The sequence below is a fragment of the Peromyscus maniculatus genome, chromosome 11 (assembly GCF_049852395.1).
Source record: "Peromyscus maniculatus bairdii isolate BWxNUB_F1_BW_parent chromosome 11, HU_Pman_BW_mat_3.1, whole genome shotgun sequence".
NCBI classification, from domain to species: Eukaryota; Metazoa; Chordata; class Mammalia; order Rodentia; family Cricetidae; genus Peromyscus; species Peromyscus maniculatus.
In genome coordinates, this window is record NC_134862.1 from 59,860,416 (window position 1) to 59,877,133 (window position 16,718).

The following is a 16,718-nucleotide window of genomic DNA, read 5'->3' on the forward strand; positions in this document are numbered from 1 at the left end:
AAGGGTACTTTATATGTTTTCTTTTATATAACAGTATTTGAGTGGTTCTTACTGCAATAAATGACCTTGAATGAGTGTAGAGTTCAGAAGTGAAAAATAGTCACTACTTGTGTTAGTAACTGAGGTATTAACTGTCCCTTAGTTACTGTCATCTGGTACTAAGAAAACAGGAAGAGTGTTCTCTCTGTAGGCCAAACAGATCTCCAGGGATACAGGACTAGGAAGACTTAGTTACCCTGAGCAGTTAGTGCAAAAAGGACACTCGGAACCTTCGACTTCAGCACACATTTTCCCTAGGGGCATCCGTGGCTGACTAAGTCCTCAGGTGTCCCTAAACATTGCAAGGAGCAGTCTTTAAACTACTCCAGATGGATCCACCACAGTAAGATCCTTCCAGAGCCCAAACTCATCCTAAAACTGAATTCAGCTATAAAAGGACCCGGCACTCAAAAGGAACCCCTACCTTTTCACCCTATAAATGTGGATGAAGCAGTTACTAATAGAGTAAGCAATGTTTTTCCAAGCACTGGAAACACCGTCTTGTGAAAACACTCCACATGACAAGCACATGTGAAGCCTCAACATTGGCTAGTAAACAATACTGGGAAGAAGTAGTGAATTGACACAGTGCAACTTGTGCAAACCACAATACAAATAAAAGGTGTTCTGTTTAAAGCATTGACTTCCTTTATGTCACACTCTTCCAAATGAAAATTTTCCGAGTTTTTATGTAAGAACAAATGGAGAATCTCAGAGCAGTCAGGAAAGTTAGGAATATCTAGTAAAAAGGAAATATTTGAGTCACATACATCAAATGTACTTACATTTTAATTTTTTTTTTTTTGCTCTGGATTTAAGTGCATTTTTATAATTTAAAATGACATTTTCCCTGACTTTCACATTTCCACACACCAGTTATGTTGGAATCATATATATACTAATTATAAGCCATTTTAAGCAATAAAAACCATTTTTCCCCAAAAGGATGCAGTATCTTTATTATCTTCCTATGTATAACTAACTGAAAATTAAAAGTAAATTCTAACTAGTAACTCATATCTTATTGAAACTTTTCATTGTTTAGATATAGCTCCCTTAAAGGCAAAAAAAAAAAAAAAAAAAAAAAGAGTTTCTTCTTCTTCCAAAAGAAATCAATGTAAAATCCACACTAAACCCTCCTCTGACACCTGACTTTGGTTTCCTGACAATTTTACATAACAAATGACCGCCAAGATGCCTACAAAGGAACTGCTTTATCTTTTCTGATGTGGCTGCTGAGTGACTCAAGTGTGGTTAATTAAACTGAGCAACTGAATTTTGAGTTGATTTCATTTCATTTATTTATTTATTTATTTATTTATTTATTATTTATTATTTATTTATTTATTTATATATTTTTGGTTTTTCGAGACAGGGTTTCTCTGTGTAGCTTTGCGCCTTTTCCTGGAACTCACTTGGTAGCCCAGGCTGGCCTCAAACTCACAGAGATCCGCCTAGCTCTGCCTCCCGAGTGCTGGGATTAAAGGCATGTGCCACCACCACCCAGCGATTTCGTTTTATTGATATGCATTTAAATTTAAAAATTAAGGAGTGCTATTTTTTACTAGTAATATGCTTGAATGATAATACTCTGCATATTTTGAGTTACATGGCTACATTTCTGAACAATTGCATGTGAGTTTCATACTGCATTTTATTAGACAGCCCTACCCTGGGATGGCCCACTGGACTTCATTAAGGATGCTTCAGTCTAGACTAGTAATTAAAAGTAAGGGCATTGGCCTAAAAGTTTCTGATAAGCTTCTTAGCAGAAGTTATCAGAGGCAAAATTTAAATGCCTTTACTTACTAAGTATGAGTTAATGTCTTTGATTATAGTTTATAGAAGTAATATACTTATAAACAAAGTTTATAGATACATATTTATATATATTGTTTCTATAGTTATACATGTAGGTAAATTTTAACTATCTGGCTTATTTAAAGGTTTTCCCTTTCAAAATATCAAATGATATTTTGATATTTAAATTCAGTTTTGGCATAAAAGGACCGGAGAAAAAAGCATTATTATCAATTAACCTCAAAAATCCAGAGAGTTTAGGATGGTTTGTTTTAGTCTTATATATGTACAGATTAAAAGGTTGAAGATCATAGAAATGTGAATGAAGCTATATAAACAGTTTCATCTCTAAAATTGATAGTTTCTTTAAAATCATTTTACAGTTTCTGTTTTGATCTGAATATCAAGTATGAAAATGTAAAATGATAATTAATGAAAGACGCACTACAGCAAGGAAAACAATTGCCTTTCTAGTTAGAACTCAGTCATTGAGTTTTTTTCATTTTTGGTGATTGGTAAGTTCATAAAACTTATTTGATAGTGAAAATATAAAATCCAGCGAGAAGCGCCACAGTTCTATTTCAAATGGCCATTCCAACTGTATAAAAGTTACTTTAGTTGTATATTCTTTGGGTCTAGTTAATTTGGATGTGTGATTTCTTTTTACCTACGATGATTTTGTAAGGTTTAAAAAATAAAAAATAAACTTTTGTCTTAAATCAAAAAGTAGACAGATGCATTTTACTTTTGACAAACATCTAATACCATATATCACTTCAAATTTTGAATTAAAATTATCAGTAATTATCTGTTTATGTTGTCTGGACTCATGGAACCAATAGGAGGAAAAATTGACACTATAAAATTGTAGTGATAAATGCTAAAATTTACTTAAATGTTTCTTCCAGTATCTCAGTCAATGCAGTCAATGTTTTAAACTCATTTGTAGACATCTATGTCTCTCTCTCTCTCTCTCTCTCTCTCTCTCTCTCTCTCTCTCTCTCTCTCTCTCCTTCCTCTTTGTGCTCCCTCCTTTTTTTCCTCTTGATATGCATTGAAGTTTAATATTTAACAGGAGAAAATAACCAAGAGTGTGTAATTTAAATATATCACCAAAGCCACAGCAACATGCACCTACATGAATTAAAGATAGCGTAGAGACAAACTACACAATACAGTGACTTGAACAATTCCAAAAGCATGTGATAGAAGGGGTCTGCTTTTATGAACTTTTGAGTTTTTCCTTGAACTTCATAACTAATCAATAGCAGTAGGAGCATTCTCTATCAGTCTTCTGAGACTCATTTTGGCTTTATAATTTTACAGATAGCTACAACTTGTTAAGCTGCAGAAGATACTTCAGATGTAAAAATATTTACTGAAAACAAATTAGAAGCATGTGACCTTTCAACAGTGAATGTTGCTTCTGGAATAAACTTTGAAAACACCACAGTCTCAGAGTTACAGTTATGTTCAATAATGAATTCCTGGAAAGCAAGATTATACAATGAATGGAAATCTTATCAGCAGAGGAAGCAATAAAACACAGATTGTCTCACTGTCTTTTCTAAATACGGAACAGGGTGGGAAGAACGCTGAAATAAACTGAACCCTTGACCTCCGAGGAGCTAGAGAAATTGGAGGGCTCTCTCCAAACCCTAAAGGGAAGAAGTTATCAAGTGAAAGGTCAAGAGACAAGGCAAGCCAGCTGCAGAGCAGGCTCTCCCATCCTGCCTTGCTTCTCATCAGCCCACTTCAGTTTTCCTTGTCTTTATTCTCAATGAACCTGGCTTCAGTTTCCTTCCTCCCTTCCTTCCTTTCCTTCCTTCCTTCCTTCATTCCTTCCTTCTCCTTCCTTCCTTCCTTCCCCTTCCTTCCTTCCTTTCTAACTCAAAGTTGTCAAAAACTGACAAATTCCAAAATGATTCATTTTAAAGACAAGAGTCTTGCTAACGGCTCCAGCTGTCCTTTAATTCATAATCTTCCTGTCTGAGCCTCTGTAATATTTGGATTTACAGGCCTTTGTCATCATGCTCAACTCTGAGAACTCTGTAAAGGAATTACAATGCTTAGCCTTATTCTAACATGATTTTGTTCTGCTGAATTTTGAGCCTGGTCTCAAAGCCAGATTATTGTCCCCTAGCACAGAATCCACACGCTGAAAAGGTCTTAGTTGTGCAGTTTCCACTTTACATGGAAAATTAGATGTGAAACTCAGTTTCAATGAATCAATACTTTATAACCCTCAGGTGTAAATATCACCACTGATTCTAGACCAAGAGAAGATAATGCACATGTGGAGATGATTAGGTTATATTGAATATAATTCTAAGCTGTGTCCAAAGCAAGGTTAAAATAAATCTGAACAATTGCAGAGTTCACAGGCACATGTGCTACCCTTCGTTCCTGGTAGGAAATACGGCAAGGATGTCCTCAGAGACAAGAAGAAGCCTCAGAGTTCCCAAACCATAGCAATGCATGCCACATATCCAGGAATGTCACATGCCCAATATGCTACCCTTTGCTACAAATAAACGATGAAACAAATTTAAAGAAGGTGGGCTTCACATTAAAGCCTCAGTGACTGACCTTTATGTGGGATGCCTAAAGTAACAACAACCATTCCCATGCTTCTAGGTTGTCAACTGTCAGTCAAGAATGTAACTCATCTGCAAGTGATCTTAGAACTTGTTGGAACTTTTATAGTAAGTGCAGCTTCATTTGTTGAGTCCCAGAAGACGATAAGTGTATTACGATTCAAATATTCATAAAGAATATATGATGTTTCGGGCACCTGATACTTTAAAGAGGAATTAGGGAAAGTATGTACTTTCATATTCCCATAATCCAGGGGCTTTTTCTTATTTCACAAGTTGTAAGAGCAGGTAGCCCATTGAGGTGGTGGTACACCACCTCACTCCAACGGCATGGTAGAGGTCCACAGGCTGGACTGCAGGCAAAATGTGAAGCTGGGAAGTGATATTTTGGTAATCCCCGTTTTCATCCTCGGTAGTACCCTCCCCTCCCAGCTGTCTCTGCTTCTTATAGAATTTCTTTCTTTGTTCTTCAACCCTGTTTTATTGTGAACTCTTTCCTCATCAAATTAAGACGAGTTCTCTAGATGGAGTGGATCCTTGATCATGCTTCCTAGGTGGCCACTTGTGCTCCAAAGACAAGACCCAGAAAGCAGCCAGGCAGGACCAGTGCTGTCCTTGCAGCCGTCATTTGTTGCACTAAAGATTGGGCATTCATACTGCGAAAACCTACTTTGGGGGGCTGGAGAGATGGCTCAGAGGTTAAGAGCGCCGACTGCTCTTCCAGAGGTCCTGAGTTCAATTCCCAGCACCCACATGGTGGCTCACAACCATCTGTAATGAGATCTGGCGCCCTCTTCTGTGTACATAATAAATAAATACATCTTTAAAAAGAAAGAAAGAAAGAAAGAAAGAAAGAAAGAAAGAAAGAAAGAAAGAAAGAAAGAAAGAAAGAAAGAAAGAAAGAAAGAAAGAAAGATAATCCCAGCACTCAGGAGGCAGAGCCAGGCGGATCTCTGTGAGTTCGAGGCCAGCCTGGGCTACCAAGTGAGTTCCAGGAAAGGCGCAAAGCTACACAGAGAAACCCTGTCTCAAAAAAAAAAAAAAAGAAGAAGAAGAAGAAGAAGAAGAAGAAGAAGAAGAAGAAGAAGAAGAAAGAAAGAAAGAAAGAAAGAAAGAAAGAAAGAAAGAAAGAAAGAAAGAAAGAAAGAAAGAAAGAAAGAAAGAAAGAAAGAAAGAAAGAAAAAAAGAAAGAAAGAAAGAAAGAAAGAAAGAAAAAGGAAACAAAACCCTACTTTGGGCAGTCCAGTTTTCTCCCAGCTCCTGCCTCCTGCTCCTTCTTCTATGCTACTTCTCACTGTCTGCGGAAGTCTCTCTTCCTTCTGCTTCAACACTCACATGCAGGTTTTGAATGCTTTGTGGTACGCTTGGTAATCTTTTTTATTGTAGGTTACTCAATGAAGATTGTAATATTGACTATTTTCCCTAATATGATAAAATATATATTTATACTGCATGTTTTTATGGCTTTGTAAAGAATGTATTAGTACAATTCATTTTACTAATAAAGCTAATTTTAAAAGTTTTTAATTTGTGAAGATTTCACATGAGGAAGTTTTATATAGACAAGGTTCATGGTCATTAAACAACCAACGAAAACAATCTGCTAAGATGGGGACCACATATATAATACAGTAGACAAATGAGGATTATTAAAAATCAACACATACAAAGAAAGATGGAGCCTTGGTTTAAAAGTTTATATGTGGAAACCCAAGGGACTTAGCTGATGACTAGACCACTATTCAGTAATGTGATGTGTCTGCCAAAGAGAGCAGATACAGGGCTCCAGCATCAGCAGCGGCGCCCAGATGTTGCTATATGCAGGTCCCAGGTGTCATCTTCAGACAAAGGCCAGGACTGAAATCTCTAGTTAGAACTGTTTCGGTCTGGGGCACTGATAGCACTCTGGAAAGGACCCAAGCATCTGACAGGGTAATTGCAAAGGCAATATTCAAAGTCAATTCCAGTTCCAAGGCTCCAAAACTAATCTTCAAGACTCAAGAAATTGCAAGATTCAAGAAATAAAAATAAAGGTCTCTTGGAGAAATAATTGCTTCTGATCTATTTAGACTGAAAAGAAGCCTCTCAATTTTCCTTTATATTAATTTTATTAGAAGAAACATTGTCACATTACTCTAGTAAACCTACGTTTTCCAAGGAAGCATTTTGACTTCCAACCATTATCTAAAACAGACAGAACCAGATCTATAAATTCCGGTGGGTAACATGCAACCTCTCAGCAGGTTAAGTGGTATATATGGACCGAACCAAGGCATCATGTGTTAGTGGATTGTTTTTCACCAGGAGACTCAAATGTAAATTTTGGAGTGCATCGTGCATTTATCCTCAAAAACAGTCTCACACAGGTGCCCTTTGAAAGAAAGATCAAGAAACTTCCCATTCCCATCCACACCAACCCTGTCTAGCCATCTGTAAATTCCATTTTCCAAACAAGCAGAATATGCTTCTGTAATCTTTGTCCTTCAATGTTCACCCAAAAGGTCATTTAAAAAAAAAATCAGTCATGGGCTAGAGAGATGACTCAGAGGTTAAGAGCACTGGCTGCTCTTCCAGAAGTCCTGAGTTCAATTCCCAGCAACCACATGGTGGCTCACTACCATCTGTAATGAGATCTGGTGCCCTCTTCTGGTATACATGCATATATGCAGGCAGAACATTGTATACATAATAAACAAACAAATAAATAAATAATCATCCATTTAGTTCTGGATATGGCACCAGAATGGGTAGCTGAAAATGAGTCACACATTTCTACAGATGCCCTCCAGTCTCAACCTCTCTCATTCACCCTTGAAGACACATAGTAGTCCTCAAGGAACTTTTAATCTTTCAGGAACTCTAACAAAAACTCTAAGATGCAAACTAGTTGTCAAGATGTTTCATTGGCCACAGCAAAATTAAAATACTAAAATTTCCAACAGTATCAGCATCACACTTCATAAAATGTACCTGTAATCACTCTTAAATAAACTTGGCTTCTCTGATTCAGTAGAAATTTTCTGAAGAGAGAAACTTTCTAATTATAATTAATTTTATCACTTTCTGCTCGGTAATTTAGGTAAGCTAATTTCTCAAGAAAATCTGGGAAGCGGGAATGGAGGTAAAAATAATTGAGTGATAAATTCATTTTGATAAGGATAAGGTCAGTCCCAGACCCCCAGCTGCCTTTAATTATCTACTTTCCTGCTTTGAACTAAAATAAAAGAGAAATTGTGTAAATAAATATGTTAATTTGATTAGATTAACAAGGTTATTTATATAGTTGGAAGGAAAGCTGTAGAGCGATAAAGGGCTGGCTTAGGCATTAAAAGCCCCAGTTTTGTTTTGGTTTGGTTTGGTTAATAATTTTTTTGACATCATAATATAATTATATCACTTCCCCTTCCTTTTCCTTCCTCCAAATCTTCCCATGTGCCTCCCACTTACTCTCTTTTAAATTCATGACCTCTTTTTCTTAATTGTTGTTATGTACAAATATACATATATGTCTACATACATTACATACATATATAAAATGTGTGTATATAAACACACACACAAACATTACGTCTATATGTATGTGTGTATAAATGTATTTTGTGTGTGTGTGTGTGTGTGTGTGTGAGAGAGAGAGAGAGAGAGAGAGAGAGAGAGAGAGAGAGAGAGAGAGAGAGAGAGAGAGAGAGAGAGAGAGGGAATATATGAATGAGATCAGCCTTGGTACTTGAAATTTGGGGAACTGTCACTTAATATCTCGACACTGGTGTTTGCTCATTTGTAAGAGGAAACAGTAATATTTGGATAGTTTTAAATTGAAACAGTGACTTTGAAACACTTGCAAAACTTTCCCCAGGGCATACATTCCATAACTAATGCAAATTAATGTCCTAAGTACGTGGAGACTGTTTCCCTTAAAGAAACACTACAGGTAGCAGCCGCAACCGTCACCGTTTCTGTCTTTGCATCAGAGGCCACAGTCTGCTCCCGAAGCCCACGCACGCATTACAAATTGGACTCTTTAACCAAATTGTTGTCCCCAAATTAAACAATAAAGTGCAGGCCATTCTTCTTTACTCCTAGAGAAGTCATAAGTACACTTGTTCACATCTGCGTTTCTTAGAATAACAGAAGTTACATAAAGTGCTTCCTGCCTGTCACAGCAAATTCTCCTAAAGTTGGCATTATCTTGGCCTCCATTTGTGAATACTGTTTGCCAGCTTAGCCATCATGTTTCCTGGTCTCTGTTGGCAAAGGATTTTAGCATCAACCATTCTTCTGGAACAACCAAACATCCCCACACACACACATCCACCGTAGTACTTGTTCCTTTTTGCTCAGCCCTCTGCTTCTGTTCAGGATGGAGGGAAATTAGACCACATCCTGATCTTCCTATAGCTCTCTCCTCTTGCTGGTGAACACGGATGTCCCACGTACATTAGGGCTTTCTAAAAGTCCATTCCATTAAATGCTACAATAGAAAGTAAGTTCTGTGAAGAACTTTGCACTGGAGAAGGATCAACAATATATATGAAAGTTGTGAGCGCCATTTAATTATGTAGACATCTCGGTTATTATTTTTGTGGAATATTTTTCTTGGTATTTCAAATGTTTGACTAATGGGCTTTTTGTTCTTTAAAACATTTGGATAAAATACTGAAAAGCATAACAGTGCCAATAATATTTTCTAAAACTCAACAGGCTTTATAATTTCTTATAAAGAATGTGACCCAAGGCAGCACTCTTCCCTGAATATTTACAACTTTATTAATTGCCAAGCTCTGTGTGATCTGAATACCAATGGTTACCATTTGTCTTTCCCTCCTTCTCCCTGGGGAGAAAGTTCAGTTGCCTTTAAACTTACTTCTCCGTTAACAAGATGGAAAGGAATAAAATACAATTAATGCAATAAATGTGATAATTTAAATGTAGTAACTTTCGTCAATTTTTCTTAAAATGTTTAGATTAGTTTCCTTATTCCATTTCTCTATGGGAAAATAAACTAAGACAGATGCAGTGTTAATGGACAAGTATTTAATGTACTTCAAACTGAATTCCCTTTTTTTTATTTTCAAAATCAATTTAGATGTGAAAGGAATGTTTTCTGATGTTTGCTTTCCCACAAGTACGAGTTGAGTTTTAATAAAACAGGGAGCCTTGCTTCGCCTGATGCCAGTGATTTGGCAGGGATATGGGAGGTCAGGAATTAAACCCCAAACAAAATTATTATCCTACACGAACCGTTTATAAAATATATAACGTACATAGTTGCTCATACTAATTTACGAAACAATAAAATATTCTCCAAGCAAAGAACAAAGAGAATATATATATATATATATATATATATATATATATATATATATCTTAGATTAAATGTAAAGTGCTAAGTTGATTTTGTTGCTTTTGGTTTTTGTTTTTTAATTTGGCCCTTACTTAGTACAATTTTTTCCATTAATTGAAAAAAAAAAGAAGTATTTACTAGAAATATTCAAATTAAAATACTCCCATGGTATCCTTGATGCTTGTAATAGTGCCCAGTATTGAATGAAAGGAAAAACTAAATATATGATTTCTTTCTCAACAAGATATTCTAATTGAGCCCTTGTGGATCTTAGACAACTCAAGCCAAAACAAAACGGCAATAAATAATAATAATAATAAGATGTGCCTCGCCCAGAGCAAATGTCCAGAGACAAGGACACCAGCTCCAGTTCCAAGAGAAAGAGATTTTTTTCTAATGGAGGTAAAAATCAAACTATCCTAGACACTGACTGCATCCGACTCAGTTCCAGAGGGTGTTGGGAAGAAGAGCTCTGCCAACAGAGTCAAGGGGGTGTGAGTCAGGAAGCGGGATCCTTCACCCTGGAGACAAATGGCACGGAGAATACAGACACTCCCTGAAGATCCTTCAAAATGCAAACAGGGAGAGGCAGGAAATGGCAGTGCGGTGCCAGGTCTTCTTTGGAACGTGGCTATTTTCAGTCTTTTCAGACTTTTGTGAAGATAGTTCATCTGTATTCTTACAGAGAAGAAGGTGAATACAGCAAATCTCCTCCTAATAGGTCCTCGGCTTGAAATCTCCCTCACATGGCCTTTCTAGGTCTCTTCAATGTATTGAAAACTGACATTGGGTTTTTAAGACATCTTTGCACCAGTGAGTTTAAATCATCTCGATATAATGTTGCTGCTAATGAACATTTTTTTAAAAGAAGTGGCATTCATTTATGCAACAGCTATGTAAACCACACCCTACTACCCTGGCTAATCCCCCAAAAGGCGCACAGGCTACAGAGAGAACTACAAGGCTCTTGTCATTAGGGGTTTGCAGTAGAATGAGTGAATGTAGGGACTGAGGCAACCAAGAAAATGGAATTCCTCAAGTCATAATCCCTTAGCAGAATAAACAATTCTATAAGACTTTTTTTTTTCCTGGAGAATCTCAACACCTGTAGATTTTTCTATTCTTTTTTTTATTAAGAAACTTTTTATTCACTTTACATACCAACCACAGATCCCACTCTCTTCCCTCCTCCTGCTCCCTGCCCCCAGCCTTCCCCAACCCACCCCCCAATTCCCTTCTCCAAAAAGGGTAAGGCCTCTCCTGGGGAGTCAGCAGAGCCTGGTACATTCAGTTGAGGCAGGTCCAAGCCCCCCATGCATCAAGGCTGTGCAAGGTGTCCCACCATAGGTAATAGGCTCCAAAAAGCCAGCTCACGCACCAAGGATAGATCCTGATTTTACTGCCTTAAGCAGACCAAGCTACACAACTGTCCTGCTTATGCAAAGGTGGCTCAGGGGTTAAGAGCACTAGCTGCTCTTCCAGAGGTCATAAGTTCAATTCTCAACAATCACATGGTGGCTCACAAGATTTTTCTCTTCTAAGGGAGAAAAAAGTGACTAGGAATTAAGCAGTAAGTCAATGACTATTATAGCAACAAGCTATAAGGGCAGGAGGATGATTACTGATAGGGAAGGTGACAAAAAGAAAATTCATTAAAACGTAGGAATACTTGGGATACTTTCGCAAGTTCATTTACATATTCATGAACTATAATTCAGTGTGGTATGCACATCAAGACATGCACAAAACAGAAGCAACCTTAGCGTTCTCAATCAAGCTGTTCACCAAACACTGCAACTAATCAGACATTAATACTTTAAAATGTGTTTTGACCTGTGCTCACGTGCTGATTCTGGCATATCTGTCCATCACTTCACTTGAATTCCTATGTGAGCATACTGTACATGTCAGGCATTTTACTCCGAAGATTTCATAATAATATATGATGTATAATGATATCAAACATGTTCCTTTGATGTAAATGTGGCATGTGCTCTATGACAAAGAGGCAATGAGATAAGAACGAGCCTGGAGGACAGAGCAGGACTCTAGGAAGAAATCACATTCAGCATAGGACTGAGTATTTTAAAGACTGTAAATTCTGCCAAGGGAGTGCAGAGAGGGGATTTAAAGACAGGAATTTCCTGTGCAAAGAGAGCAGCCTATGCAAAAGCCCCCAGGAGAAGGGTGAGGAACAGATATGGGGAGGATCTATGTAAGTTCCTTGAGGCAGAACACAGAGTCTGGGGAAACACGAGACCCCAGAAAGGGATGAGGGGTAGACGGGTCTCAGGCATTCCAACTTACGAGGAGTATTTATGAAGCCCCAGCAGGGGTCAAAGTTCAGAGATACGTTCTGAGACTTCCATCTACCGATCACAAAAGGACTGAAAAGTAAAAGCCAGAGCAAACTCAAAAACATCAGTTAGGTGCTTTCCTCCACTAGTTCAGTAAAGTCATCGGAATTAGGTGGTGTTAGGAGAGAGAAACTCAATGGATTTTAAAGACATCTATGAAGTTTAAAAGAAGACTTTACCAAAGTTAGCTTAAGAGGTAGGTGAGAGGTGTATTAGCAATGAATCAAATATTCGGTTGGCTAATCACAGTGCCATAGCAACATCTACGAAGCTGACAAACAGGAGACAGAGACCGAGGGTTAAGGGTCAGGTTTGGAGAACCATAGAAGGAACATTCCGAGTCCCATTTTAGAGAGCCACCTTGACACCCCAGAGATTAAAATGGGGATCTGTTCCTCCAAAGAGACTAAGGCTCAAAACAAATGTGACCACGTGCAAGTCTACTTAAAGAGGGGCCACAAAACGAGGAGAAAGTGGGATCCAGTTCCTAAAGCTGGAGGAACCGCAATGTTTGCTGGTCAATTTGAAGGTCAGAGGCGTTCCCAGGAAGTTGCATGGGGAAAGTGGGAAGAAAAATAGGAGAAGGGATGAGAGAAAAGGGAGTGTCAACGAGGAGGAAAGGGACAATATCATGAAGGACAGAGAAGCCAAAGGCTTCATTCCTATATGCCTGTACATGAAACCGAAGCCAGTCACTTGCTCTGAGGAGAACACTTGTTGAAACAGCAACTATTATAGGATTTCCAATAGTTACAGAATAAAGGTTTAAGGAGAGTGAGTGAGACTTTAAATTGCCAGTAAAAGGAATGAGGGGTTGAACTGACTAAAGAAACACAGCGGAACTGTGAGAGGGCAAGAAAGGTGGTCATGGTCTCATCGCGCCCTCCTGTGGGGGTTTCATCAAACACTCCCATGGGTTGGAATGTCTGAGACCCGTCCACCTCTCATCCCTTTCTGGGGCCATGCGTTTCCCCGGGCTCTGTGTTCTGCCTCAAGGGACTTGCATAGATCCCCCCATATCTGTGTCCTCATCCTTCTCCCGGGATTTTTGCATCGGCTGCTCTCTTTGCACAGGACGTTCTTGTCTTTAAATGCTCTCTTCTGCACTCCCTCGGCAGAGTTTACAATCTTTAAAATACTCTTATCTTGAATGTGATTTCTTCCTAGAGTCCTGCTCTCTCTTCCAGGCTTGTTCTCATCTCACTGCCTCTTTGTCACAGGGCAGGGGGTACACTTGCCATGCTGTGAGACGGTCACAGCCCTCCGCAACTGGTGGATAAGCATGAACAGTTCGGATAGTCAAGTCACTTAGAAATGAGGTTTTGCCTTCAGAACAGAAAAGCGCTGCACAGGGAAGACAAAATGGTGTTTTAAAATGATAAGTCTCAGAACTCAGATTGGCAGAAAGTGAAAAACTGAAAGATCTAATGGCCTGGGAGAAGGCATACGAGCCACTTGCCTGGAGTCCCCGGTGGATGTAAAGAAATATAAGCAGCATAAGAAGCTGCCTCAGTATCTCTATGGACAGTGGGTTGGTGGAGACTGAGATACCTGCATTAGTTATTTGGGAAATGGAAGACTTGAAATAGTGACAAGGTTCAGGATGTTTGTGGGAATTCAGGACTAGAATGCGGTTAAGGTCCACTGAGATGGGCTAGTAAGTCAAGGAATGAGGAGTGAGGAGGTGCTGTTTAACTAGGATAGGATGGCTGTTACCACACACATTGAAGTCGCTTGGCATGGCACTAGCCCTGAGGGGAAACTATGAACAATGGTCTAGATGAATGCTGGAAAGTGACAAAGGGGGGGGAGGGTTCCCATAGATGAGAGCGTCAGAAGCCGCTGAGAAAGTGTAGTAACTACAGCCTCACAGAAGCAAATTCTTCTAAGGAATGGATTTAGGGATAATCTCAAAGCAGCACGAAAGGGACACTACACACCAACTCATTCTCCAAGTACTGCCTTCAGAAGGATACTTAAATGAATGCTACTGGTCTTTCCTAGTCACGATATGATATTTACACTCAACATTTCTATATGGGCAAGTCAGAGGAAGGAGAATCACAATGACCTTAGTTCTGGTTTTTTATGTTGTGAGGAAGAATTACTAACCATTTCTTTGGTATCAAGGGGAAGGGATCTTTCTAGGACAGGGTTCAGCAAATAGTTTCTGTAAAGAAGACAAACAGCCTGTGTCCCAACTTCACGGATCCATTGTCACAGGGCAAAGGCGGCTGTAGGTGCTGTACAAAGGACTTAGAATATCATATTCTGTATCTATTGATTCATTCTAGACATGGGTGGGGAAAGGCCATGACATGTCCTGAGTCCCCTGAGAGAACGATTGCTTCCTTCAGATTTTAAAAGTGAGGAAAGTCAGCCAAAGATGAATGGTTTCCCACTTCACTCACCTGAACATAGAGCTCTCTGAGTTCATACTGAAATTTTTTGGGATCGGTGGTAATTGTCACTGGACCAATTTCTGTGGAGACAAAAAAAAATGGCATAGTTCAACAAACTGCAGCCAATAACATTAAATACTTTACTATGTTTGCGAATATCTTTTTTCCATGTACTAAATAATTATTGACTAATAACAGCAAAGTGCTAAAGACTCATTTTATAGCTACCAAGAGACCGTTCATAATTTGCTATGAATTTTGCATATCTAAAACAGTATATTTTTAACCTTAGGAAATGCAAGTGGGGGGTAAGAACTGGCACAAGATCTCAGTTCTTTTTAACTTCATCAGTCAGAAAATACTGAGCACATACATGGCTGCTGTTAATACGTAAATAAATCAATCACACATCCATCCTGTAATTTAATTTTCTACATTATAGAGAAAAATCCCATCTCAGTTAGTTCAAAATAAAGTACATTGCAAAACAAAAAGAGGGAAAAGAAAAGAAAAATGAGTATTCACCACCCAGCCCACACGATTTCATAATAACTTCAAGAGGCACAGATACAAAGGCATTGGCCATGCCAGAAAGAGTCCTTACAACTTCTTTCCCTGTGGTTGGGATAGCTGGGTCTCATTATCACCACTCCCCTAAGCTGGCTTGGATCACAGTTACCTTCAGAGCTGTGTTCCCTCCAAGACTTCCTTGAGGTACGGAGCAAGCCACCACTTCTAACAGGAGCAAGTCCAGGCTACTGCTTTCCATGCAGAGTCATGACTTGTGGTTTGAATTAAGAGCAAAGAAGCAATCTGGATATCAGCTTATATTAAGATGATTATAAACATACATGCACACACATACATGCACATAGATGCACACATGAATACACACATTATTTTTGGCAAATGCAACATGCTTGCTTGTAACAAGTATTTTTCAGTACCTAAAGCTTATTCTTAAAAACAAAAACTTTTAAAATACATAATTGAAAGTACACATTTAGATACCATTCACCTTTTGGAGACATCATCCATGTATTTGAGTAGTAGTATTAAAATTCATCTAGGTCAGGCAGAAATACATAACATTTAAATTCCTAGAGCAGATGAAAAGTTTTCTATTTTATGTAAGGAAGATCTAGGATGCACTCAAAATTATAGTGTGTAATAGCAACACAAAATTAGAAAGATTCTTAATAATTAGCTTTTATAAAAGATGGTCTAGTTCAGAAGCATGTTGGATTTTCTACTTCAAAGGATAATAGCTAATTAGCCAGGCCTTCTATAACATGCTACATGTGGCTTAAAAGCAGACTGTAGAATTTGGAAAAATAAATGAGATAAATTGGAAAGGAGCACAATTTCTCTGCCATGATCTATGTAATTTTTCTTAGAAATGGCACGAGAAAAAATATCTTGACCCCTTCCCTATAGATTAGACACCTTGCAATTTTCAAAAGGAATGGCGAGCTGATTGGCTAAACCGTGTGAAAATGCAAACATCTGCATTCCATACAAAGCAGAGTGGCCATTAGCCATGTTCTGAGTGTATGGAAAAATGAGGGAAGCCGATTCCCTCAAGACTAAACAAAGGCATACTTTGCAAAGGAATGCAAAACAGTGACTGGGCATGCCAGACAGTTACACCCTGACAGATGAACTGTCAACAGCAGTGTCAAGCCAATCTTCTATGTTCCCGCATGGCATCCTACTAAAGTCATTCAAGAACGTAGAACGGGACACAAAGACGATGGTGGGGTGGAACTGTATAAGAGTAAAGGGAAAGAGGAATAAGGAATGTAGCTTGTAAAAGCAGCCCCTCTAATTCTACAAAAAACAAAAGGGGCTGAGTACATGTTTTTCTTTAAGAGTCAGGGTCAGAGGTGCTATTCCAGCTAGAGGACTGATTAGCCTTCATTTAGTTACCCAGAGACTGTCAACTGTACACCTGTTTTCAAGCAAGATCAGAATCTGCTCTGAAGTTCATTAATAAACATTTTTGCAAACTACTCTGGACAGCCGAGATAAATCTTTTATCATTTATGAGAAACGCTCAGGAGAGGGAACGGCTTGCCAAGCTGCCATATTCCTCCAGCTGGAAGCATCCTTTCCAACTTTTAAAACACTGAGCGATACGACTCTTTGGCAAAGCTAGCCCTCCTCCCTTACAGCCCTCGCT

At 38.6% G+C, this 16,718-nt stretch overlaps 1 protein-coding gene across 2 annotated transcripts in view; it reads right to left on the reverse strand.

The window, feature by feature from the left end:
• The window catches only part of Hmcn1 (hemicentin 1), a 440,991-nt gene that overhangs the window by 317,165 nt on the left and 107,108 nt on the right, over positions 1-16,718 (reverse strand). For both annotated transcript variants that reach the window (XM_076547592.1, XM_076547591.1), the window contains exon 2: positions 14,546-14,616. In XM_076547592.1, coding sequence (XP_076403707.1) covers positions 14,546-14,616 — 71 coding nt within the window. The remainder of the gene's footprint in view (positions 1-14,545; positions 14,617-16,718) is intronic.